The sequence below is a fragment of the Ciconia boyciana genome, chromosome 2 (assembly GCF_034638445.1).
Source record: "Ciconia boyciana chromosome 2, ASM3463844v1, whole genome shotgun sequence".
Taxonomy (NCBI): Eukaryota; Metazoa; Chordata; class Aves; order Ciconiiformes; family Ciconiidae; genus Ciconia; species Ciconia boyciana.
The window spans coordinates 143028403-143055888 of NC_132935.1; the positions used below are offsets into that span (position 1 = coordinate 143028403).

At 36.8% G+C, this 27486-nt stretch overlaps 1 protein-coding gene across 4 annotated transcripts in view; it reads right to left on the reverse strand.

Annotated features, from left to right (window-relative positions):
• Positions 1-27486, reverse strand: part of AKAP9 (A-kinase anchoring protein 9) — a 122844-nt gene that overhangs the window by 83161 nt on the left and 12197 nt on the right. For 3 of the 4 annotated variants that reach the window (XM_072854288.1, XM_072854289.1, XM_072854287.1), the window contains exons 2-3: positions 11319-11573; positions 3257-3301 (exon numbers count right to left, since the gene is read on the reverse strand). In XM_072854288.1, the coding sequence (XP_072710389.1) occupies positions 3257-3301; positions 11319-11573 (300 nt within the window). The remainder of the gene's footprint in view (positions 1-3256; positions 3302-11318; positions 11574-27486) is intronic. The other variant, XM_072854291.1, reaches the window with a different exon arrangement.

Genomic DNA, 27486 nt, shown 5'->3' on the forward strand with positions numbered 1-27486 from the left:
TTCTCATCTTCTTCAACTGAAAAGGCTTCAGATCACTTTATTTACAGGATGGCCATGGATGTAAGTAGAGCTTTTAATAATAAAAATAACATTACAGCTGACATGAAACATATTGAAAATTCAGTTCCTAAAATATATGCATTCCTAAACATGTTGTTTCCTCTTTGCAGATACCAACCAATTGTAATGAACTGGAATTAAAAAGAGCTTATTAAGATAGCAACTCTCACCACTTGAGTTTGTCCTTCACCAGATCCAGTATCATGTTACTATTCACAAGTTTTGTGTTGCCTACTTATGTCTTAGAAAACAACCCTTGTGTAGGTAAAAAGAAAACAAGTCTTGTGGAGGTCTTTTTGCAGGAATGAGAATAAGAAGTGCCTAGAAATGCATCTGTCATTGCATTTTTCAGGAAATCTGCAATTTTGAGGAAATCTGCAATGTTTTAAAAGGCACATGCAGATAGCAGTCTGGCTGTAATTCTGTTGTCTTTACTATCCGAAAAATTGTTCCCTAATATACTCTGTAGGCACCTACAGAAATCCCTGAAGAATGAAGCAGGGTAAAGTTAAGTGTTTAGATGTGAAAATTCATTTTTAATTGAGAGCTTTGAATTCAACTGATACTAACAACAAAACATATCTACAATTATCATGAGGCATTATGCCAATCTTTTCTGTATTCTGTCTCCTTCTGCAAAGATGTGTTTTCCTGAGCTTTTGCAATCAGTCTCCAACACTGCTTCCTACAACCTCAGAAGTGATCAAAATTTCTTAGTCGTATTTCATCATATATGTAATACCTCTCACTTGTAAAAACAGATGAACATCAATGCCATTGTCAACTGTCTTCAAGGGTTCATTCTTCACATGCTGCATATTCCATTTAATAGTGATCACATACCATGGTGATGCATATTCTAAAAAGGTGCAGTAAGGTTATAGCAGTTGTTCAAAAGTGTATTTGCTACATTCTCAATGGCAAACTGTGTGCACATACGGCCCTATCATCTTACCCTTCATAAAGCAAACTCAGATTCTTTTTGTTGTTTGCTACTTTAATTTGTTGGACAAAATAAACCACATTTTATCTATGAAAAATACTAAATCTTTAAGCTGATTTTTTTTTCCCCAAGTAGAGTTTGCCTCAACCCCTTGCACCTATCCTTCCATAAAAAAAATCTCTTTTTCTTTCATTTACAGCACTCCCCAGCAGCTGGACTGGAATCTTCAATTCCAAAAGTGCTGGTCTCAGGTATTTTATTTTAAATTTGCATCCCCAAAAAATTGCCATAAGAACAATGACAATTGACCAGACCAAGGGTCCATGTGGTTCAGTATTCCAAGTTTGAAAGTAGCCAATAATGAATGTGAGGGAACGTTTTTCCTGTACTCTCAAGTGCCTTCTCCCAACACACCAGAAGAAAGTGAGGGTGCTTATAAACAAGGACAGGAGGAAAAAGTGGGAGAGGAATAATCAAACTGGGGAAGAGAGGGACAGGACATAAAATTCAACTAAAAAGGCTGAGACCAGATCTATGGAGGACACTTGGATTTGATGAGAGGTTGGAAAGAAACGTGGATTTGTAACTTGGATTTGATGAGAGAGGTTGGAAAGAAAAACTACTGCTTTCATCTAGGACAAATTGAGCTGACCATTAGGAGGACCCCAACATAAGAAGAGGGAATAAAGGAGAAGAGGTTTTCAAGGGAGAGGGAGAAAAAAATATTAAAAAGAAGAAAGAAGGAAAAACAATGCTTGGATAAAGTTGGAAAGGCTGGGAAAGAAACTGGGCTTCGGAATGACTGAGGAAGGAGAAGGAAGAATAGGAACAGGCTGAAAAGACTGAGCTAAGAAACCAAGCAAGGGGAAAAAGGGGGTGGGCAAGGGAAGGTGAAAAGATTGACAGGAGCTAATTACAGAGAAGGGAAGAATTTACAAAAAACTAGGGGACAGAAAGCAGACACAGAGCTGGTCAAGAGAACAGGCTGGGAGAAGGAGCAAGTGAAGACAGAGTGTTAAGTTGGGAAAGAAAAGTTGTTCCAGTTTTCACAGCATGTCTAGACTGCCCACTGCGGTAACGATTTTACTTTTGCACCATGCAGTGCGACAGATCAGGGACACGTTGTCTGATGTGTATGTTCCCCTAGGCTTCACAATAAGCAGCTATAATATTAGTATGGAACAAATAGTTATTCTAAGACATAGTCACCTTCTCTTACAAAAGGTTAAATCAAGAGAGGAACAAAGTATTCTACACCAAATTTACTTCAGCAACAGAGACTCATTTGATTACTTCATCCCCTCTTACTCATTGCCAAGCTTAAGATTCTGGGGTGTGTTTTGCAGAAGTGTTTAGCGCAGAGATCTGCAAAACAAAACCCAGATCATCACTACACAAAGTGATTGTTTGAGACATGAAAAATTAATTTTTTAAGCTAGAAACAATATCTACTGTACTCAGATATTCCACGGCTATTTCTTGCAAGCGTGATCTTGACCCACATTCATGCATGAAGTAGTTTGCTCCTTACAAACATAACAAACTGTCTTATTTGGCAAGACTCAAGTTCCATATATGCTACTACCTTTCAACGTGACAGAGATGAGTAGTAGAGACAGAGATGAGTAATAGATGCCAACATGTGGTGGGCTGACCCCGGCCAGCAGCTAAGCCCCCCCACCCCAGTCACTCACTCACTCCCCCACCAGCGGGATGGAGGAGAGAATCCAAGGGCAAAAGCAAGAAAAATTCATGGGTTGGGATAAAGACAGCTTAACAAGTGAAAGAAAACAAAACAAAACGCCCAAACAACAAGCGACGCAAAGGCAATCACTCACCACCTCCCACCAGCAGACTGATGCCTAGCCAGTCGCTGAGCAACGGCTGCTTTTGAACTCATTAAAACATAATCAACTTGTTAAATAGTTTCCTACAGAAAATTAGTAGAAATTTTGCACAGCCACAACTCGAATGGCAACACAAAGCATTAATACAACCATAATAACATTGTTACAACAGTTCATGTATCTACTGCATTATTGATTATAGTAGCCATCCCATTATGCAGTTGACATAATGCTTGCTTTAATGGTACACTAATCATACTAGTAATGACATGCAACAGCTTTGTCTATAATATCACATCTGCTCTTTCTGTCCTTCTTGTTTTGACAAACAATGCACAGCATTACAGTAAACATGTAAAAGAAAAAGTTGAAAGAAAAGTTAAGAAAAGCATTCCTTCAGTCTTACCTCAGAACTGTAATCTTCTACTGTGGTGGAAATTTCACTTTCTGGCTAAAATAAAATATTAAAATATTTACAATGATGTCACTCTAAAGATATTAAACAAGACATTTTCCATCTGTTTCTGAGAATGTAGACCTTATTTGAAAATATTAAGGTACACATGAATTTGACTAGAATATATATATAGCGAAAGCCACTTTCACTTCCTTGAAATCTTATCTTTAAAAAAGAAAAAGTTACTTTGCTGTTCAACTATGATCATGGAAACATTATAATTACATGACAAAGTCTTCTAATGAAAATACAACCTACAGGTACAAAATAATATTTTGGAAGTGCAACTTACAGTTTGTGGGGTTCTGGTTTTTTTGGGTTTTTTTAAGAAATAAGGACTACCAAGAAAAGGACTTTTCTCTCATAGACTAATTTTACCTAATTAGGAACTTTGGTGGCTTAAGAACATAATCTTATATAGAATGTCGTTTTCATACATGCAATACTTTTGATGTTGACTAGAATTTTAAAATAAACATTCATATTCTCCTTCAGCTTCCATGGAAACCAAGGTAAAGGTAAAAGTGATCAGGAAGAACAAGGACAAAAACTCAAATCTTGTGATCTAATGAATTAGAGCAATTAAAGGAACAAAGTCTTAACAAACTGAGCATAAACATGCCATGGAAGATGCCTGAATTAAATACAGAGTATCTCGATGAACTACATACAATGTATCAGGTTTGAGAATCAAGATGTTAGTAGGAAAATATACAAAATATTCAAATTATCTATATAAGGTGCACTATCAGGGAATAAGTAAGACCTACAGGAGCCCTGCAGTTTTTGCAATCCCAACATCATCAATTCTACATATAATTTGAATCCAATACGTAGCTCCACAATGTAATTAACCTTAAAAAAAGGTATTATTTTATGTACAGAGTACACAAAACTAACTTAAAATATGAATATGGAAGCTAAAATTCATACAGTGCATATGATTTTAAAAATTAAAAAGGCCCACCTTAAAGATAAGCCACAAACTGAAACAAAATTATGTTTTAAAACTATAGGGTGATAAAAGTGTTTCTGCTGTGGAATACACAATTAGTACTTAACAATATTTATTTTTTATATAAATATATTTATTAATATTATATATACTTATAGATTTTTTATATATATGCATATACACACACAAATTTTACATATTGTTTGTAGTCTATGTCCTTGGTCTAGAACAAAGTCCTCTGGAAGGGAAAAAAAAAAAAAATCAGGAAAAAACATATTATTATTTATTTCCATAATACAGATAACAAATGTATGGCCATATCATCCTACAATTTTCCATGGTCTGTTCCAATTCAGAAGACTTCACAAAGAAAGATTAGAAGTATTTCTATAGAAGCACAGAAGTATTCCTATAAATTTACATTTTTAATTAGATCTAATAACTGTTGAAGTTCTTTATATAGTACATGAAATACAGGCACTTCTCCAACATGTAAAAAACTAGGCCAAGTAGTCTGACTTCTTATATATTTTTTCCTTGTAATGCTTTTGAATTATATAAACAGCCCTTCATTTATAAGAAAGATGATAAATGAATACTTAGATCCTGGGATAAGCTCAAACCTAGTAGGTAATCATAGTAAAAGGCAAAGAACTTGCAGATTGAAGCTTAGGCTAGAGTGAGAAAATATGAATTCTCAAAGGAAGGTGATTACTGAAAATAATTCTCTAATTTTTTAATGGTAATTTGGCCAGATACAAGATTTTTAAAAAATGAATATATTGCTGGTCCTTTCTGAATACCGATCTAAAGTAAAAGAACTGAAATAATTTTTTAAAATGTATCAAAAACCATTTAGTGCTCCATCAGTTTGTGTGCAATATCTGTTAGCACCATAAATAATCTTTATAAAATATCTCCTTCAATCCTGCATCTAGATAGTTTTTTGGCTGTTAAGACCAAGTATTTTTGCCAAGAAGATAAGTACAGAAAGATGGCCAAATGAACTCAAGTTAAATGGATCTGCCTTCTGTGCTAAGGGGTTCATCCAAACCCTGCTAAAAATCAGTTAAAGACTTAAATCCTATGAGCTCACACATTAGACTCCAACACTGTAAGACTTAATGCTACTCTTTTGCTGTCAGAATCAATAACATTGCAAGTAGTCAACATTTTATGGGCACTCATCTTGCCCTCCAAGCAGCTATCTTCTGTTCCTAAGACCTGACCAACCTTATTTCAAAATCCAGTTCCTTCCATTATTAAGCTATCCATTCTGTTGCTTCAATTCTTCTTTGGTCAACAGAAGTAATTAGGTTTTACAGAGCTCATCTGTCTGAACCACAGGGGTCCAGTTTAACAGGAAATACTTCAAAAAATCCATAAATACACACACTGTTAGCAACACAAGATCTTTTGGCAGGATAATGCCAATGAAGCTATTCATCAGTTCTCTCAATACTTCATGGAATTTGAAATAGGTTTCTGTTACACTCTGACTTCAGGCAGTTGGCACGTATTCTACCACCTATGCCCCACAGCATTTTCTTGCTACAAACAGCTATTATCTTCCGGCAAGATGTTTTAATTCTTTATTTAGTATTTTCTTCACTGACAATGTGGTTGATAGTTAAAATACACTGAACAGACATCTCAAAGACCCTTTATAGGCAACTATCTCCATCAACTCTGCAGGTAGTGCCTTTAATGATAACACTTAAGTATTCAGAAAATTACAAACATTTTCATCTGTATACATTCTTCAGAGGAAATACTGCAAGATGATACAAAAAAGGGAGTAATCAGCCTGTGGAACACAGGAGGTCCATTTCAGAGTAACTTGTTTCTGTATGCAGTGAAGCATTGCTCAGAAGTCACATTCTTTGGCACTGGACACCCAACATTATCACAGGATTCACAAAAGAACTCATATACAAAATTGGCCACAAGAACTGAAAAGTGATTTTTATGTTTCTTTAGAAAAAACTTTCATAGGTGACAATAAAACATTTTGCAAGGACAGACATCCAGTACTAAACTATTCCAATTGCAATGGATGAGAGTATTAAAGGGCGAGAACCAAGATTAAGTACTCACAGAACAGAATTCTACCTGAAGTAAATTACTGACTTTTTTATGACCTCAGTGTAAACTGTTACAAAAATTTAACTACAAAATTCTGGATTCATTCTTGTGAAAACAAGTTTATTTTAGTTTGGACAGTTTCACATGGGTCACTAGTGATCCATAGATGATCACAACCTGAGTAAAACTAATTAAGAGGACTGCGACGAGGAAGGGAGGCAAAGAGAATGTAAACTGAAAATCCCAGTCATGAAACCCTCTCTTTAAGTCATCCTGAACTTTATGGGTCTTTAATATTTGTAGAACAGTCTCAATATGAAGTGCTATTCTTATATATTGCCTCGTCATGACTTTCTTAGTTCCTAATCCGAAAACCATTCAATTCAAAGGAATGCATTCCCTGGTAATTTATAACCCAAACCAATTGACTACAAACAGATTTAACTAGATTATGTCTTAGTGGAGATAAAACACTGCCAGATCTGAATATAATCTGCAGCGAGGTACCCCACTCCTCAGTTTATAAATCTCCTATATCAGAAAATATCATCAACAGAGAGGTAATGTAAGCATTTAATTAGGTTTCTATTCTTTGGTAATATGGCCTTATAAATGTTTAATCTAAAATTAAATACTTGGTAAATCTGCAAAGATCAGTCTCCAATGCAGGTCATTTCTGTGTCAGCAAATCTATTATATATCAGTATTTACAGAGAGAAAGGAAGGCATCATACTAGAAGCTGTTTTATGCATCAAAGAAAATTAGTAAGATATCCCAGCAATCTTTTGGCCAGAGGGTGAATGGAAAGATGACTGGCTTCAGTCAGAACCATATGCTGCTGAGAATCTAGTATATTCTCTCGTGGCACTGACTTTACTATTGAAGAAACCACTTCCAAACATTTGTTATCTTCATTCTCCAATTTCAAAACATTTTTCAAGGGATGCTAGATTATGTGAAGTGACTGGGCTCATTTTTACTACATTTTATTTATCCATCCTTTTTTTCAAATCCTCCGTCTTATTGTAAATCCCAGAATATCTCTTCTCTAGTCAAAGCCTTTGGTTGTTCTTTGCTTTCATGCTTCTATCATAGGAATGCCTTACCCACATTCACCACCTACGCCTTTTCTCACTGAGGCATCCTGTTTCTCTGTGCTACTTATGTTTCCATATTTCTGTCACTTTTCTTCCTTAGTTCTTCTCAAGAATCCTACCCAGTGTCTCCTTCTTACTCTGTTTCTGTTCCTTGCCTGTCAAGTCTCAGGTATTAACAACTGGAGTAAGTTCTAGAAATGAAACAATGAACATGGAGCTATAAACTTCATCACCTACTTGAGTAAACAGTTAAGCTATTCTAAAACTATTACCAAATGGATTTGTCCTGTGAAAAACAAAAGACGAGTTACTAATCCAACCTTAGTCAATTAGCAGGTATTCTTCATCACAGAACTTTGAACTTTTCTTTTCTAAGCAGCTTTGCATAATACCTTTTACTACCCAGGTGACTCAAGGACAATTTTACTGTGCCACAGGTTAATTTCTTTTGCTTTCCTGGCATTAGTACATTCTTGCAAAGCAGTGTGCTCTGATGCATCGTTTCAAGACTTCTCAGAGAAGGTGATCTCAGCAATTATTTACCCTGGAAGTGGTTTTTGCTTTCTTCCATTTTTAATTGCAAGAAGTCACAAAAAGAAGCAATCCTAAACCCAAGAGTTTAATTGATCCAATTTATTTCCTGGGCTGTGTCTTCTAGATTATTTTTACTTCTATATGCAAAAGGACACTATGGATGTCAAGACCAAAAGATATCAGGGCACAACCGAATAAAGACAAAAACTGAAGGCAACTAGAAACTCAACATATTATTCCTCTTTGTGAGACCAAGACAAAAAGCATTTAACTTAAAACAAGTTAAGACCCAGAGACTTTAACCAAGAAATACCGACTGGCATTTCTCTAATAAATCTTGTAAATAAACCGTTCCTCTGACAGAGGATGGAAAACCCTATAGAAATGACAAATGAGTTCAGACAGAAGGTAAAATGGAATGAATAAGGATGGTACAAAACAATGATAGTTCTTCCAGAGTTCTTCCAATTAGTTTCTGTAACTTGAGGGATTACAGGGGGATGGAGGAACCCACACTTCGGAAGACAGAGGAAAAAAAAGGGAAAGGGATGCCTGCAAAAAATAACTGAATTCTCTAAACAGACTTTTGCCCTCTGAAAAGGAACTCCTCCAACTTCAGATGGGGAGTAAGCTCCCACAGGAGTACCTCTATTTCACTTTCTGTTATTCATGTTGAGTAAGAGAACTCTTTGTTATTTGTATTTGAACATGATAATTCCACTGGGGACTAAAAAATCATACTAGAAAAACTGCAGAGAGATAAACTTCTATCCACAAAACTACCACAAAAGAGCCCAGTCAGGATTTTTAGATAGATAGGCAGTATGGTCAGATGTTCTGAGTCTATTTTGTGGTTCGGAAAGAACAATTCTAAATATGAATTCCAGTAAAAGATGAAAAAGTAAGTGGAATAAAAATTTAGCTAGAAAATAATCCTGCATAATGCCTCCAATAATCTTGCCTTACTCTCCTGACAGAGCAGCCTATCGAGATTTAATGTTGGGTGAAAAAGCAAACAGCTCAAAGAAGCTGTCTGTAATTCTCCATTGCAGAGATTAGCCTGAAACTGCCTATTACACTGGCTGCCAGTTCAACTAAGCAAGCTCTAATCCAATTACTGTAATACAGGCTCTCTGTCCAAATCTTTGCACTTATAAGACTAAAAAAAGTAAGTTATGAGATTCATTGAAACTATTTCAGAATTTTTCCTCTTCTATTAATACTGCACAGATAGAGACATTAGCAATCATCTTCCAATTCCAAAATACCAATTACTTATTCAACATGAATAAGCAGGCCACAGACAACATGTAACAAAGAAAAATGCTCTCCCAATTGGGAGCAGCTTTTTTTTGGTGGAAGTGAATACTATTTTTAAAGTCACTAACACATAAGTAATTCAGGAGAGTCAAATTACAAATAAACGCTAATCACCATGCTTATTCTTTTAAAGCTACATTAAAAAAAAAAACACAAAAAAGCCCAACAAACCCCAAAAAACCTATGCATGTCTATATTTCTTTATTCAACCATAAGATAAGTTGCTTTGGGAATAAGGCAGACCTCAGAAAAATCATACTCAATCTTAAGAATATATCTATGTGTACAACCTTTAGCAACTGCAGCACAGGTATTTTTTCCATTTTTAAAATCATCTTTGTCTCATAGTGTTAGCATTCAGAGGCCAACATAGGCTCCTAGGACCAACCTGATCTAATTAGACCTTCTTTGAGCACAGGATTGGACTAGATGACCTTGGAGGTCCCTTCCAACCTAAATTATTCTATGATTCTGTACTTTACCCTGTTTCTCCAATTGTAGTAGAGATATTTATCCTGACTGTGAGAAAGTACATCAGCAGAGTCCATGTGTAAGATGCAATCATGATGTACTTCAAAATATATTTGGTTAAGAAAGTTTCTTCATACAGTTATCATATTTATGTAGACTACAATATTGTTAAAACAACAGTTTAAGTGATTCCTTCTAAACAGCTCTTCGCCCTAGCAGTCTTCTCTCCTTAGCTGTAGATAACCTGCTGCATTTCATAAAGTACACCTTTCTCTTTTCCTAGAAGGCAAAAAAAGTCTCATCTTCACCTATGAAAACAGTCATTCTGGTATTAAATACTCTTTAAAAAATTTATTACCTCCTCCAGGAAAAGCTATGAGTTGAACAGACAGTTTTATTGAGTTAGTACAAACAGTTTTGAAGCCCTAACATGAGCTTTCCAAGTATGAAAAGCTACATATTAAAGGCATGTATCTATAAAGTATAAAATATCTAGTGTACTGATATACTGTAGGCTTAAAATTGTAAAATAAATGGATCAACTACTTCACAAGTTTTTATTCGCACGTATGATTTAGTCTGTCTGCCCCTCCATCAGGGTAACCTCTTTTCTTTTTTTTAACAAAAACACAAGAAATTTTCAAAAAGCGTCATTTCTCTATTACTTCTCAGCTGCCTGAAATTAGATAATGGAGTCAAAATAGCTACAAATGGTCTATCCTAGCACAGGACTGACAAGTCAAAATGCAGAGCGTTCATCTGTACTACATCTCTCAGAAAAGACCGCATTCACGTGCACAGAGCTGGGAATCTGTGTTGAGCTGCTTGTTCAGAATGCCACTCGTCCTTTTAGAGGCACTGCTTTCACAAATGGAATAAGCTAGTCCGTAAATAACATCAGCATCTCTTGTCCCTCATATCTGGAACAACATATTACATTACATGAATTCATGTCCACACAGAACTGAACTGGACTGCCAGTGTATATCCCATGGGGCATCTTACAGCCTTCCTGGAGCATGTACTTTCAGCCACTAGCAATCGGGATTATATTTCATTAAGTAGTAAAAGTAGAGTATCCGTTTATCAGTCTCTTAAGCCATCCGGTTCTAAGTAGTGTTTTCTAAACTCATTCCTCCTCCTCATTAACCAGAAAGACTCAAATCACATTATGGATACACGAAAGATGTTTAGTTTTGCATTTTGCTGTAGCCATAGCTGCAGTGATCAAAAATCCACTGCAATTTGTAAACTTTTAATAAAACAAAATGCATAAAATGAAGCAATAAAACAAAACCAATTTTTGCCCATTTAGGGAATACAGCAGTACCAACAAACTTTCCATAATCTACAGTACACTGACTACCACAGAAAACATGATGCCAGCAGGCAGGTAGAAAGAGCCTTCTCTGGAGATATTAAGGATGGACAGAGGAGGCAAGGTAATAATATTCAAAATCTCATATAATTCCTTTATTCCCACTCTCAAAATTAATGGACTGTTTTGCCCCCCACAAAGTAACTGGTTACAGCCTGAGACAAACTTACCTCAATGGTGTAAGCCTGGTTGTGTTTGATAATTTCTCCACTATGCAAAGCCCTGATAATAGCAAAGTCAGCAGCAGCAGCTGCTCCCCTTCGGCTGCTGCACGTGGATGTTTCATCACCTCGAGATCGATCACTATCAATCCCATCTTGTATTGATTCTTCATCTTTGATGTTTGCTGTTTTCTTCTTCTTTTTCTGCTTCTTTGATCCATTCTGACCATCAGTTTGTGCCTTCCGCTGCCTAAATTGGGCAAGCTGTAGAGAAGACAAAATCTTGTTAAAGGTGAAAGTTTTCCTCTTTATTACTAATGACAGCCTCTATAAAGGCTTACCAGCTGTTCTACATAAAGCTTCAAACTAATCGCTACTGAAAACAAGTTGGAAGTTAATGCTGCATATCTGAGACACATGCAGATTATTATTCCGTTTACATAGTTTGCTTTAAAAAAATTCTTAAATGTAAAACAACAATCTATTAATGAATTCCTTTTTGGTTTCATACTAGCCAGTTACTGTTCCACAGATTGATACCTAGAAATCAAAACATGTAAAGGTACAAATGTCATTATAAAGGAAAAATGCAATGAGATAACCTCTGATTTTTCAATTTGAAATGAAAATCAATTTTAATTTGAAATGAAAAACCTCATTTTTCTATTTTATAGTAATAAATACTTCAAAATTAATTTACAGAAATTACTTTTAATTTTTATACCAGAAACAGATAAAAGCAAACCATTCTTCCACCAAGTATCATATGAAGTTTTATAAAAAGTTTATATTAGAACTCAAAAAGCAGATCAAGTTACTGAAAGCATCATAAAGAAATAGCAAAACACGTAATGAGGGAATAGTCTAAAAACAAACAGTGAGCAAATTACAAGATACACTACCTTGTAGCAAAACATGCTGATGAACAAAAAGTCACAGGTGAGCCAGGCACACAGTTGAAAAACCAATTAGTATGTAAGCTATTCAAATACTGTAAGACACTGCCTTTTGAAGAGCTTATGACTTTTAATCACTTTATAGTGGTTTACACAAGAAAATCCATTTAAAATATTTTTTTCTTAACAAGAACAGAATTTCTGTTCAAGTAAGAAAAACAAGCAGGGCAGGTTTTACCAATTAAAATTCAAAATTAAACAGGTCCTACCAATAAAATCCGGAAACAAAAATAATTATTTTACAACTGAAGAGTCCAACATCACTTAAGTGCTACAATATGTCTTATAAATGTAGCTCCATTGTAAATATAAAGCATGCAAATAAAGACCCTGAAGCTTTAAATACTTTTTACATCAACTAATACCCAAGTATCATGCATTTTTTTATAAATCTGCTGCAATTTTAAGAAAAAGCTATAGAAAAGATAGCATGTTTGCTCATGATATTCACCAATCGAGAAAGCCAGGCTTCCATCCAACCTCTTCAGCAACACCCAAATCAAGCAGGACACACGGATCCCCTTTCCCAGTCACCGTTCGGTTACAGCGCAAGCCGTCACTTGAAGTGCTCTCTAGTTCTCATCTGGCCCTAAGATAGCTGAGAAGCCCCAGTCTAAATAAATGCATCACTGACAGATCAGTTCTGACTTCTGGCTAGTTTATGCTTATGTCCCTTTATTTGTATTTCTTCGTGGGTTTCTTCAGCCTCCTCTCCATTCTTAGGACGACTGACAGCTTGGCATATGGCTCCTGCACTGTTTAGAGGAGGAGGACCTGAAGATTTGCTGAGCCAAATATCCTCACCTACCTACTTAATACTTACTTCCTCCCTACTACATCTCTAATTAGTTCAACTTCATGATTTTTTTTCCATTTTTAAAATAGACTTTCATTATTTCAGCAAAAATCTATTAAAGCTTATAAACCCCACAAATTCTGAACAGGAAAAGAAAGGATAGTCTCTTCCTGACTTCAAAGTTTAAGAAAAAAAAAAGATTTAGCTTTAGTTTCTCAAAAATTGGAAGAGTGACGGTTCCAGTTGTCTCCTTACGACATTACTATATTCTCTTAAAACTGTAAATTTACCTCAGCAAAAGTTTTCAATTTATCCAAAAGACAAGCAGAATTTGTCCAAGTGCCACAATGACATAAAGCAGACAACTTGACTTCAAGTGTAACTACTGAGAGATTTTGCTTTTTTCACTTTTTATGTTTAAATAATGAAAGACATGTAGTGCCACTGGTCAAGAACTCTCTTCCACAACTTGATTGAAATCTTCTGTAAAGGAAAGTTAAGTTGGCTTTTTTAAAGCAGCTTTACAGTCTTTATTTGTCTACAAAATTAGACATGTAGCTCAAGGACAAGTGACTTACTCTGTGTCTCTCCTCAAGTATTTTGCATATTTTAGCTGAAGCATCTGGGTATGCCAGATTTCCCTCCTCTCAAAATTAAGTTGTCGACTTTCACTTCTTCAGAATTAGCAGATTAAACTCTACCATGGCAGTTACAAGCAGACCTTATTTTTTTTCTGTTTAAACATTGATGAAGATAGGCACATATAAAAGCTAAATGCATGTGCAAATTAAACTGTTATATTTTTGTATTACACAAGTTCTCAACTGACGATTTCTGTATGAGCATCTAGTATTTTGGAAATAACTATGCTATTAGTGATGGATACATGCACAAATCATAGCACTATTTACTCCACACATTCACTTACACACAAAACTGTCTAGCTACTAATGCATCATGGCTTCTAATTCACATTTTAAATCACATTTAAAATAACTAGAAATGAGAGAAGCAGTACAACAAAAAGCTACTGCTGAACAAATACACTCTGTGATGCTCATATCAAGACAGGGGAGTCTCAGATACCGAATTCCTTCAGAAAATGGGACTCAGGAACTAGAGTTGAGGATCTATCTACATTTCAGTGAGGAGCAGGAAAAAGTCCACCAGCAGTCATGGGAACTAAGGAAAACAAATTTTGTAGAATTAAAACTTTCATTAAAACAGAAAAATACTTCCAGATTTTGTATTTCTAGAAAAATAGTTTTTCCAGTGTGAACAAAATGTGAAACAAACATAAGCTGATGTAACTATACATTCCTTTACCCTGTCTTCCAGGCACATCAGCTTGATAATGCCAAAACTAAGTCTGTGGAGAACTTAACACTGCTTCTGTCAGTTCTGAATCTACAGTTTTGAAACAACTCAGTGTCAAGTCTCTGTCGAGTTACAAAAGCTGCAAGCAAGAGCAAAAGATGTAAACACAGGAGTTACTCAGAGAGAAGGAAGGATCCAAACCAGAAACTGAAGGACACTCAGAACAGGCTCTCTGCATTGATCCGCCTTTGAGGAGTGATAGAGAAGGAGTACCTTACCATGGGAAGGCATCAGGAACATAGTCAGCCATGATGCAACTTTACCATAGGTTTTAGCACACCTGAAAACTGAACTAGAGCAAGTCTTCTTTCACCATCTGCCTACGTGCCAGCACATTGCCTCTGGCTTTTCCCATCATGCTGCTAAGGCCCTGGATCTTCCAAGCAGTACTGAATCCTGTTAAAAATTCCATCAGTGTTTTCCAGTAGTGAGTAACAGCTGATTTTGCTCCTTATCCTTGAGTCTCAGCTTTTGCATCTAAAATAACTAACAACTTGCAATTTCCAGCTGATAGGTTTTTCAAGTCCTGCTTCTGGGCAAAAAAGCAATCCTCTTGGAAACAGACAGGTCCACTTTATAGCAATTTAAAAAATTATATGATGGAATTCATGTTTATTGTCTGATTTTTTCTATCAAATATCCAGTGTACAATTAAATTTGTAAGTGTAATAAATAAATTCAAGTTTTAAGCTAAACTCTCAGAATGAAACTATGTTTCTTTCCTTTTAATGCATAACAACCTACAATAAAATTGTCCGGGAAGAATTACATATTTATTTTCAGATTTCCAGAAGTGCTATTTGCAACAGCTGCTCAGCTTTCCATTAGTTTGAAAAATGGAAAGCAATTGGATGTTAGCACTAAAGTCTATGGATGCACAAGATGCCTCTTATAAACAGAAAAACACTTATTGAAAGTCACAAGACTACAATAGAGCAGCATGCAGATAAGCAATGGGTATACTTTTCAAAATAATTTCCCACAGTAAAATCACAATTGAATAGAAGAACTTAGATATTTAGAGGATATATTTATTTATCTAGCTCTAATTATAACTTCTTTCTGTTTATGAACCCCAAAACAATACACTAGCACCAATCCCACATCACAGACTGCAGCAAAGTTACAGACACCTGGTACAACATTACCTTAGCTTTTAAATGCTGATATCCTCCAACTGTCAGAAAGTCAGAAAAGAGGAGGAGAATCAGCTGCTATTAGGAACTAAATACTCGAGACAGAAGGGAACTAACTTGCAGAGCAGTGGGGATTACCTGTGTAAATCATGTCAATTATGAGAGTTAATGTACTGCTACAATTACAACAGCAGCGTTATTTATTTATTCAGCTATCTTCAGCACATTCTGACCCTTGGCAATTGTGCCAGCAATCTAGATTGCTGGGACACGCCGTCCATCAATAAGTTTCAAATATGGTCTAACCGAACTATTTCTAGAGTAGAAGTGCATGTTAAAATAAAATTTGTCTCCAACAGAATGCAAAACTTAGTCTCCTCTTAAGCATTTAAAAATATATATAAAATATCTGAACAAAAGCCACAACATTTAATCACTGCCCATAGATCAGCACAAGAAAATACTGAAAAAAATCCATGAAAATTAAAAAAATTACATTTATAAAGCATTAATAGCTATATTTTTATTTCACATGCATTAAAGACTTTTTAAAACAGAAACACATTAATCTCCATTTAAAACTGGATGCTGCCTTATGATTTTTTATTATTCCTTAACATTCTCAGACAATGTATTAGATCTGGATAGTCCCATTTTCAGAGGTACTACACTTAACAGGAACTGAAATTGTTCAGTGCCTCCGAAGAAGGCTGTTATGAAATAAGATAAACAATATTTGCTGTACTTGTTGTTTAAAAAACAACTTATAATTGCTAAGACAAGAAGTTTATAGGTAGCACATCCTCTACAAGTATAGTTGTACAGTTATACTTTATGTACGTGTACACAAACATTATTAGCTTCAAATTTTAACCTACTAACACCAAATGCTTACATCTCAAATTCAGTGCTGCATTGGCACCTCTTAGAGAAACAGCAGGGTCTGTTCATCTCTCACAGTTCCTTTTCAGTACAAAATCTCTATTTCTTTTTTTAACTCATATTGAAAGAAGCATAGAAGGATGAGTTGTGAACTTACAGACTGACAACAAAAAGGAACCTCAGAGAAGTTGCTACAGGCAAGTAGTTATTCGTTTTCATTTCTACACTGTACAGTAAAAGCATGAATGGAGATCTACATCATGGTCTTGCATTTTCAACTACTATCATTTCAAAAGATCACAGAATCACAGAATCGTATAGGTTGGAAAACACCTTTAAGATCATCAAGTCCAACCGTAAACTTAACACTACCAAGACCACCACTACACCATGTCCCTAAGCACCTCATCCAAACGTCTTCTAAATACCTCCAGGGATGGCGACTCCACCACTCCCCTGGGCAGCCTGTTCCAATGCTTGATAACCCTTTCAGTGAAGTAAAATTTCCTAATATCCAGTCTAAACCTCCCCTGGCGCAACTTGAGGCCATTTCCTCTTGTCCTATCACTTGTTACCTGGGAGAAGAGACCAACACCCACCTCTCTACAACCTCCTTTCAGGTAGTTGTAGAGAGCGATAAGGTCTCCCCTCAGCCTCCTTTTCTCCAGGCTAAACAACCCCAGTTCCCTCAGCCGCTCCTCATCAGACTTGTGCTCCAGACCCTTCACCAGCTTCGTTGCCCTTCTCTGGACATGCTCCAGCACCTCAATGTCTCTCTTGTAGTGAGGGGCCCAAAACTGAACACAGTATTCGAGGTGTGGCCTCACCAGTGCTGAGTACAGGAGCACGATCACTTCCCTAGTCCTGCCGGCCATGCTATTTTTGATACAAGCCAGGATGCCATTGGCTTTCTTGGCCACCTGGGCACACTGCTGGCTCATATTCAGGCGGCTGTCAACCAACACCCCCAGGTCCTTTTCTTCCTGGCAGCTTTCCAGCCACTCTTCCCCAAGCCTGTAGCGTTGCATGGGGTTGCTGTGGCCCAAGTGCAGGACCTTGCACTTGGCCTTGTTAAACCTCATACAATTGGCCTCAGCCCATCAATCCAGCCTGTCCAGGTCCCTCTGCAGAGCCTTCCTACCCTCAAGCAGATCAACACTCCCGCACAACTTGGTGTCATCTGAAAACTTACTGAGGATGCAGTTGATCCCTTCATCCAGATCATTGATAATCTTCTTCCAGATCATCTTCATCAATCATCTTCATCCAGATGTTCCAGATACTGCTTAAACTTCAGATGAATTTGTCCTACTCAAAGAAGGGGACTTGCTCTTTGTCAGAAGTTCTCAAACAGTCTGGTATTCAGTGAGAAAGGTTCTGTGTTGGACCAGGTCATCCTTAGATCACTCAATGTAAGAAGACAAGGACTTCTGAATCTTCTTGTCTATAGCTCTGAGCAGTGGTTAATGGCTCAAAGTCAAACTGGCAGTCCTATAATATTCAGTATCTTTATGGATAATCTGGTTGATGAAATTGGATGCACCTTAACCAAGTTCATGGATGACATCAAACTGGAGGAAAGGCAGATACACCGGAAGGAAGAACCACCACACAGAGAGACCTCAACATGCTGGAACACTAAGCCAACAAGAACTGCATGAGATTTAACAAAGATAAACACCAAGTCCTTCACCTGGGATGGAATTATCCCACATAGCAGTAACAGACTGTCTTGGTGTGTAGCTCTGCTGAAGAGGACCTGAGAGTCCTGGTGGACAGCAAGCTAACCATGAGCGAGCAGCATGCCCTGGCAGCAATGAAAAGAAACCATGAGAAACCTCTTTGAAATGACTCTCAACGCCTACCATAGTAAATGACTAACATACAAATGCAACTGTCTGTTCACAAATTTTGCCATTAACTACTTCACTGCACGACTGAAAAGACCCTAAACAATCCAGTGTTTCATAGCAGTATACCATTTGATAGCAATACTAACATTTATTATTTGAGAATCCGGTCTCACAATACGGAGCAAAAAGGCCCAGTAAGCCTAACAAACAGCTCCTAGCTTCATTGCTTCGATGTAAATGTTGCACTTAACAGCAGAAAGCATAGCTTAAACTTTCAGTCTAGCAGACTGAAATTCTCCACAGGAGCAGTATCTGTAACTAAGCATGTGGAGGGTAGGCAAAAGTGAAATAGTATTCTTTGTCAGGTGTTGCTTGGGACTTGGCATGAACACAAGAGCCTCAAATTTGTCTGAGAAAGGGGTATTTATTCTGCGATTAGAGTGAATGCTAAAGAGTCTGCTCTAAGCTGCATCTGAGTGTGTAACATGCATTGCGGCAAACTGTATCGTACAAGTGCTAACTACGATATGTCCCAGAATCAGACAGACTCTGCCTGCAAGTGCAAGATGACACTCAGGTGCATCATGAGACTCACGGAAGATCATAAACAGTCCTGTGATAGAAAGGCTCAGGCCTTTCCAATTATAATGCTCTGAATTCTCATCATCAAATGATAATAAGGTATGATTTCTGAATGATAACTGCGAGTAAAAGCAAAACCAAAATATTTAGAATAAGACTGACTGGTATCTTGTCTTAAAAGGTGAAGGATTAATTTAAGATTCACTTGCCCTAGTAATGATAGGGCACTACTCCCCTTGACCACAGGTAAGCAATTACTGCTACAAAGCCTTTCAGTGAGACAGAAAGGACAAAATGCAAGGCCCTGGGGTGGGATTAGTTTTGATCGCCTATAAAGCACAGATATGTCCCATTTAGTCTTGAATTAGGTGTCTTGCAAGTCAATAAGGGGAAACCAAAAAGGCCAATCTGAATTTGAATTTTGGACATCATTCAGAAGCTGGAGATCTGCTCTGGTTTAAGTCTCAGGTTATCTATTCCATCTCTCCCTGGATAACTGAAAAAAAAAACCCCCTACTGTAATCTCTCTCTCACCTGTGAACTGATTTTATTATTCCAATATACAGTAACATTTTTATGTTCCATGGCAGCAGATAAGATGCCCTCAAAAGGGATAAGGAAGAGAGTCTGGAAGACAGCAACACTGAGATTTAGGCCTTAGAGCCTCACCTAGGCTGTTAAAAACTCATTTGTTGTTAGGCCACCAAGCTTTGTAAAAGCTTGACAGTTTGCCCCTGTCCTAGTTTCAGCTGAGATAGAGTTAATTTTCTTTATAGTGCCTGGTATGGGGCTATGTTTTGGATTTGTGCTGAAAACAGTGTTGATAACACAGGGATGTTTTAGTTGTTGCTGCACTAGTCAAGGACTTTTCAGCTTCCCATGCTCTGCCAGGTGCAGAAGAAGCTGGGAGGGGACACAGCCAGGATTGTTGATCCAAACTGACCAAAGGGCTATTCCATACCATATGACATCATGCTCAGTATATAAAGCTGGGGAAGAAGAAGGAAGGGGGGGACATTCGGAGTGATGGCGTTTGTCTTCCCAAGTAGCCATTACGCGTGATGGAGCCCTGCTTTCCTGGAGATGGCTGAACACCTGCCTGCCCATGGGAAGTAGTGAATGAATTCCTTGCTTTGTTTGCGTGCGCAGCTTTTGCTTTACCTATTAAACTGTCTTTATCTCAACCCTCGAGTTTTCTTACTTTTACTCTTCTGATTCTCTCCCCCATCCCACTGGGGGGGAGTGAGCGAGCGGCTACGTGGTGCTTAGTTGCCGGCTGGGGCTAAACCACGATGGCCCCCTAAAGAGGTGTTGAACAGGCTAACTGGTAATTGTATTAGAGAAGAAAGTGGCACTTTGTCACTTTTTGTCATATTCTCAAAAGGTCTAAGCACTAACTCCTGAAGGGTAGGCAAATTTACAGTGCTGCCTGCATCTTCTACTTTCCTGATGCCTATACTAAGAAAAGGATAACTGAGAGTGAGATGAATGGAAAATCATCAAATACAGAGGATAGACTTCTTTGTAGTGAAGTCTATTGATTCTATTCTATTATTCTATTCTGCTAATCAATGAATAGGAGAGTATCATAACGCTTTCCAAATCCTGAGATAAAAACCTACAGAAAGAAGGTAACTGAGCAGGCAAACTGCAAATATGTTAAATATATCGTGTCACATAGCTGAAAATCCGAACTCTCAGTAAAGAATTAATGTTCTTTGCAAGTTTCAATCTGCTTATCTGTTGAGGCAAATGGAGCTTTAGTTTATTTGTTCCATTCAACAGATGCTGAATTTACTAAATGGGATACGTTAGGTTAAGGAACAAGAAAATAATCACCCAGGAACGAGGTATTTCCAATCTACTCATCTGTATGTTGCACTCGTAGTCAGATTTTCCCAAATAACATGAGCATGACCTTAGAATGTCTCCTCTTATGGAGACTTAAGTGGTTTGTGAGTATTAGAGAATGCCAATAAGGCTACGAAAATTTCCAAAGAAGAAATGCTATATTCTCTACCTACATACAAACTTCAGAGTCTTTCAGCTTCAGAAACAGCCATTCCTCTGCAGTACACTGAATAAAACCAATGGGATCACCACAATTTACATTTATAGCTGAAGCACCATGAAGGACAACACAGGATAGTGAGAGGAACAGCACATGGGGCAATTCTTTTTACCAGTCTGTATCAAGTTAGAGTACTGTTGTCAGTGCTAATGACCAAGGGCACTGAACTTGAATGAACCCCTCCAGATGGCACTGTGAGCTGGAAAGCCTCAGAATTAGTGTGGTTCTGATCTGGTCTGCTCTTCCATGTCCCAAGAATTTAAATAGGAACAGACCTAGGAACAGCTAAGTTCATTACAGCTGGGTTATTTTCTGGACAAGGAATGGAAGTTAAGTGTATGAAAATACTCTCAAGTCAGGTTACAATGACAGACACAAATGCACCAAGAGCATTTCAATGCTGGACTGCTTCAGGAAAAGCAATGCCTCTAACTAACTACGAAAAAAATTGCTCGATTGGTCTCTTAACCTACTTCTACATATGTGATTTGCTCCTATCTACTTTTTAACTTTATCCTTCTCATACTGAATGCTTTATAACTGCCTCTGCTGATATAGAGGGTGAAAAAAAACATCTGACCTGCATTGGTACCGTATTTCCCCAAAGTGAAGAGGAAGTAAGCGGACTGGCCAAGCTGTCAGTGACAAAAATGAGAGGGCAACAGAAAGCTTGTTTCATGCTGCTCTGTAAAAAAGCACAGATCATCCATCCATGCTTGAAGCCTGAAACATTAGGAAGTCTTTTTCACATCAAGGCCAAGGGAGCTGACATAAAACAGAGCCTTTTACTCTGCGTTAAGTGAGGGAGATAACCAGTCCGGTGCTGTCTCAAAAGGCACGGTCTCTCCTTGAGTTTCAAAGGCTTGGTAATAATGGGAAGGCAAAAGAGTTACGCACAGACAGAAAGGCACTCCAGTTCCACTCGGTTTATGTGTAACACCAACTTTAATTAAATACTGGACCCTGAAGCTTTTTTCAGCTAGGCTGGAAAAAACCCAATGGCACAGAGAGAAAGTCAGTCTTCAACATCCTACAACCCTTTGAAACAATTTTTGGAGGGAAGGTGGAAAAGGAGGAGGAATTATCACAATGTTAATGAATGGATTAATGAATGTGTTTAAGAAAATCTTTCAGCCCCCAGCAAGGAAAAAATGTTTCCCCGCCTCCTCCTTTAGTTTTTCTAAAATCATCCAGCTTGCCAAAGCCAGGAAATTCCAGCCCAGAGCTAAAATTTGGTCAAATAAATTTTAACAAAGGACACACAAATGTTTCGGTTACATTTTATCCTTATAAAAGAATGAGGGGGAAAAAAAGTTTTACCACTTACTTTGCTAACCTGCTAGTTTTTAAGGAGTCATATTTTCTTCACCAACTTTTTGAACTAGAAAACTTCACTGCTTTTCCACGCTGTTCCTCACATCTCATGAAAGTGTTTTGAAAATCTGCACCCAGCACATGGGTTTGTATATTAATTCATTCTTGAAAATGAATCCTAATATGAAGATTTAGATACTCTGAAAGCATTAGTTGCTTTCCATACAGTTACAGTACTGTTCATTGGACTTTATGAACTTGTTCTCTCACAGCCCTTTAGAAACAAAAATATCAGTATTTATCCTCAGGCACTGACCAACCCTCAGTGTTGTCATAATCTTCAAGAGAGTCATAAAATTCAGCCACTAGGCTATAACATTGCAAAGACTTTCTACATGCCACCATGTTTATGTCTATATGCAAATGCACTAGACTTCAGCAATTTGATAATACAATACTAACTGCTAGTGAGCTACTCTACAACTGGACCCAGTTCTCTGGGGTGTTTCGGTATCCACATAAGGCAATGGGTAACTTCAGCTCTGATATCCATGTAAGGACAGTAAGCTCACTAAAGCGCAGGACCCTAAACAAGATGTAAATATAGATGAGGTTCTATTAACTAAAACAGTTGCTGTTTTAAAAGTGTACGTGAGAGCCTACAATATGAATTTAGTATCACTTTCCTATCAACTGAAAACACAGGATGTGATATGGTTTGCTGACACAACCAAAAGCCACTTTAGGAAGTGAACAAACAATTTGGTCTTCGGTGTTTTAAATCAAGATATAAAATGATTATATCTTAGTAACACCTAGCAGCTGAAGAGTAAGTGGTGGAGGCTATGAGAGACAAAAGAATAAATACAATTTTTCAGCTCCAAAAGGTGACACAACCTTTCCTATCATGGTCTTAGATGTATAACAACACAATACATCTCATCTTAGTGAAAAGTTGTCAAGATTCTAAGTTGTCAGATATTGTGTTAGAACTTAAGAGTAACTAATGAAACTAAGCCACTGGTGGCATGTAGTAGACTAAATTAGGTAGGCTACACACAACACAAACTGAATGGAAACTAGATTGCTGTGTATCCCCTAGTGGTCTAGGCAATACACAGCAATCAAGACAAAGCCTGTGTTCAATAAATTCAATCACATGAAGGTAAAACAAACAAACAAACAAACAAACAAACAAAGGCCTGGGACTTGCAAAAGGTATCACACCTTAAAGCCACTGGGACAGATTAAAGTAATGCCTACAAAATACACTTGGCAGAAAAATCATTAGACTGAAAGCCATAATTAGCACAATATTTCATAAAGATTAACTCTTCAGCAAGCTTCAGCATTGACATTTTTTGTAAGGTTGTACAATTACAAATTTGGTTAAGATTTTAAGTATTTTTTTCCCACTCAAGTCAATGAAATCAGCCTTGTGAAACAAGTTATCTTCTGGAAGTAAAAGGCAGATACAGCCCTCTTGACCAGAAGGCAAAAAAGAGGTAGTCCCCATGCTACTTAAGCATTAAAATTATGTACTAGCTTCCAGTTTTATATCCGCTTTTTCTTTCAATATTGTGTTTGATTCAACAAAATTATAACATTAGGCTTTACATTTACTGCAGTTGATTTCTATAAACCCAGTGCAGTCAAATGAAACACAATAAGGATCAATTTTACTCATTCTTACCTACAGAACCATAGTTCATGAACTATTCACAATGAATTATTTAAACAAAGCATACAGGTGAATACCATACACCACAAGAAAGAGAAATAAAGAAAGAAGTAATGGACATTCACAGATAACAAGCTTCAGCTGAGCTTCAAAAGAAAACTTGTTTTACGGCATAGTAGCAACTTAGTGGTCAAATATAGGCATTAAGTCATTAATCTATTCAGAGCTTGAATTTTTTGAAAGCAGCAGAGTCATCAGACACGTGTCAGTAAGTACGTTGCCTTCTGTATCACTAAAAAAAATTTACTAACAATCTGAGCATTGCTTAGGTAGTTATTTCACTTTGTTTCTTAAAGCAACTGGTTTAGCACCTGTTCTTTAACAAGCATATAGTTATATCAGCTATTTAACTATATATAGTTAAATCAACAGCTGGAGACTCATTTAATTAATCCCTTGGAGTTCTTTTGGGATAACAATTTATTTTCAGAAAACTGCAACACAGTAACAGGGTTAAGCATTGAGCACGTTTATTCCACTATATTTAGGTCTTAAAAAAAATTCAAGTCAAAAGAAATGTCTTCCAGAATAGGAACAGTCTAAAAAGCAATGAAACCATGTCATTAAATACTACATGCACCCAAAAAGTTAATAAATCTCTATCTCGTTCAGCAATTTTCTTCACATGCTGCCCTTCTTCCCCCAAAAATAACCTTAGGGAAACATTCCTAAGACCACAAGGCAGTCAAAAAGTAAGTCTGTCTGTTCCCTGAGCCCAAAGTAAGGCTAAACTCCAATCTGAATTTCTGTAATAATAGATGGAAAGAGCAAGGTTTCCTTCTGGTAAAAGAAAAAATTATGTTCATATCTAGTATTTAGTAATTTTTCTCCTCAACTACCACTCAATTACCATTTTTCTCCTTATTAACCATATGTAATTGCAATTTATCCATGAGAGAGCTAGTTTAACTTAACAAAGCAGGAGCTACGCTTTTATTTTACAGGACCCCTAAAGTCACAATATGTTGTATAGTTAACTTCAGAGAGAAACAGTACACTGACTTTACATAAACTAGCTAAATACACTACTACAAAAAAGGTCCTGTAAAGTATCTTCAGATTCTTATTACCATTCAATTCTCCTAGCCCCTCCATAGGCTTCTAGCAGACTACCAAGAATAGATAGCAATAAAAGCTATGAATTCACATCCTAGAAAACCGAGTTTAGTCCTAATTTTTGCTAGGATTCTAAGAAAAAACCAAAATGTTATATAGTACACTGAACTTCCTGGAATGGGCAGAACAAGCCTGATCCTTCAAACAGCAGTTCACAGAGTTTCTCTAAAATCCTTTTAAACTCTGGGTTAGAGCAGTCCCAAACACTTTATGAAGTACCACTGAAACAACCAATTCTGACTTTGTGGTAGAACATTATTCATTATCAGCAAGAGAAAGGCCTGATAGTGTCAAATCTGATTAATTTTTTCAGGAAAAACTTTTAGAAGTTGTTACTACCACAAAATAACATTGATTACTTAATGAGAACTTACTTGAGAACAAATCTTCCAATTATTCAAAAGCTCGGCACAGAAACCTTTCATATTATTAACAAAACATCAAAATAGGTGGTTCTAAAAATCCCATACCATAATTTAGCAATTAAAATCAAAACCCATACAGAGTAGTTAACACATGATATTTAGACTATGCAATTTAAAATACCATATAAATGTTTTCTCTAATTCAGAAACATACAAAAATCATAATCTATGGCCATCTGTGCTTGCCAGTTAGAAGCCAACTATAAAAATACAGAAGTATGCAAAAGCAACAGTTGCCAGTATCTCCACACAGTGCTTGTCGATCAAATTACTGGCAACCTGCAAGTTTGTATTTGTAACACAGAGACTTTCTTCCGCTTATTAATTGTCTTACGTGTTTAAAAGTTAAGGTTGACATTTTACATTTTTATAAAGATTGACCTTTTAATATTAACATTAAACTATAAAAACAGAAAATATAAAGCTTCCAGAAGGAAAGTAGATGAAGACAATACCCAAAAATACAGCCTTATTTTGGAAAGCATGGCAAGAGCGAAGCACTATCAGAAATTACCTTAATTGCTTGTCATCTTACTGCATTACATTAAAAAAAAAAAAATGCTGTTTTTATATAATCTTTTTGTTGCACAGACCAGACCAGCTCTTTAGGATGTAGTACAGTACTGAATTACTGAATATATGCTTATGTATTTGTATTTTCCAAAATTAGTTTTATGTTACATCTAATCCAGCACTGTGAAATCAAGTCTTTGAATATTATTCTCCCAAAGACAAGGAGTACCTTATTTCAGTTGCTTGGAAAGAACAAATTAGTATCTATTTTTGCAGAGTTAAAATAGAATTTATATGAAATGTTAAAATCTGAACATTCTTTGGAATAAATAAAGACTAAAACAGAGTATTTGCTAAATACAAGTAAGTGAATCTAAAAGCTGTTTCACAACATCAGCAAACAAACAAATACAGAGGAAGCCCCCCACGCACACACAATATATGCTGCAATGAAAAAATTACACGGGGAGGAGCAGGAGAGAGGTGAAAGATAGCTGTGTTGGCTTCCAGCTCCCCTTAATTTCTCAACAATCAGTATTTGACCACATCAGCCCATTATCACCTGGCATAACAGCTAGCATGCTACCAGATAATATAATTCTGTACCTCAAGTTATTCCTATCTTGCTTCAAGTAAAACCCAAGAATATTACCTACCCAAGCTGACTACATTAGAAAAGCACAGTCTGGCTTAATTTAAAGAACTCATGAAAAACAAAAATATTCCAAAATTTGGATTGCAGATAAAAATCAATTTTGCCCTGATGTAGAGTCCACATGCATTATGGCAGTCTTTATATTTTTTCCCATAGGATTTGCCTTAATCAGCACCCAGACTGTACTGAGATAGTGTCATTTGTAGAATTACCTTCTCATTCACTGTAAATTGGAAGGTGTGTACAAAACAAGACAGGGTGCTGCAGGAATATAAATGATGACCTTATGATGAAGAAAGGAGAACACTGCATACAAAAACTCTGTGCTTTTGCTATCCCTATCAGTCTCCCTGCCAGTCATCAAAGACATCATCTGAACCAAAATTTTTATGAAGTTCCTCAGCTGTGTGTTCTTCAGTTTATAGTTGTATGTCCTGGAAGAGGAGAAGGACCCCCTTCTCCTCAAATGACAATGCTGACCACTACTGTGAAATGCAGGATCCCTTGCTGGCTTCAAGTTAGATCACACAACATCACCTTTTTTTTTTTTAAATCACTGGAGGATCCTGTAGACTACTGTTACAGTAGTGACAGTAGTACCGTACAGTAATGAAATGGAAACTTGAAATTCCTCCTTCCTGCCATTGGGAAAGCGCGTGAACTTTCTTCTACCATCTTCTTTCATGCTGCTATGGTTTCATGAGTTTTCTGTCAGCCCATTTCTCCAGACTGTCAAGGTCTCTCTAAAAAGAAGCCCTAT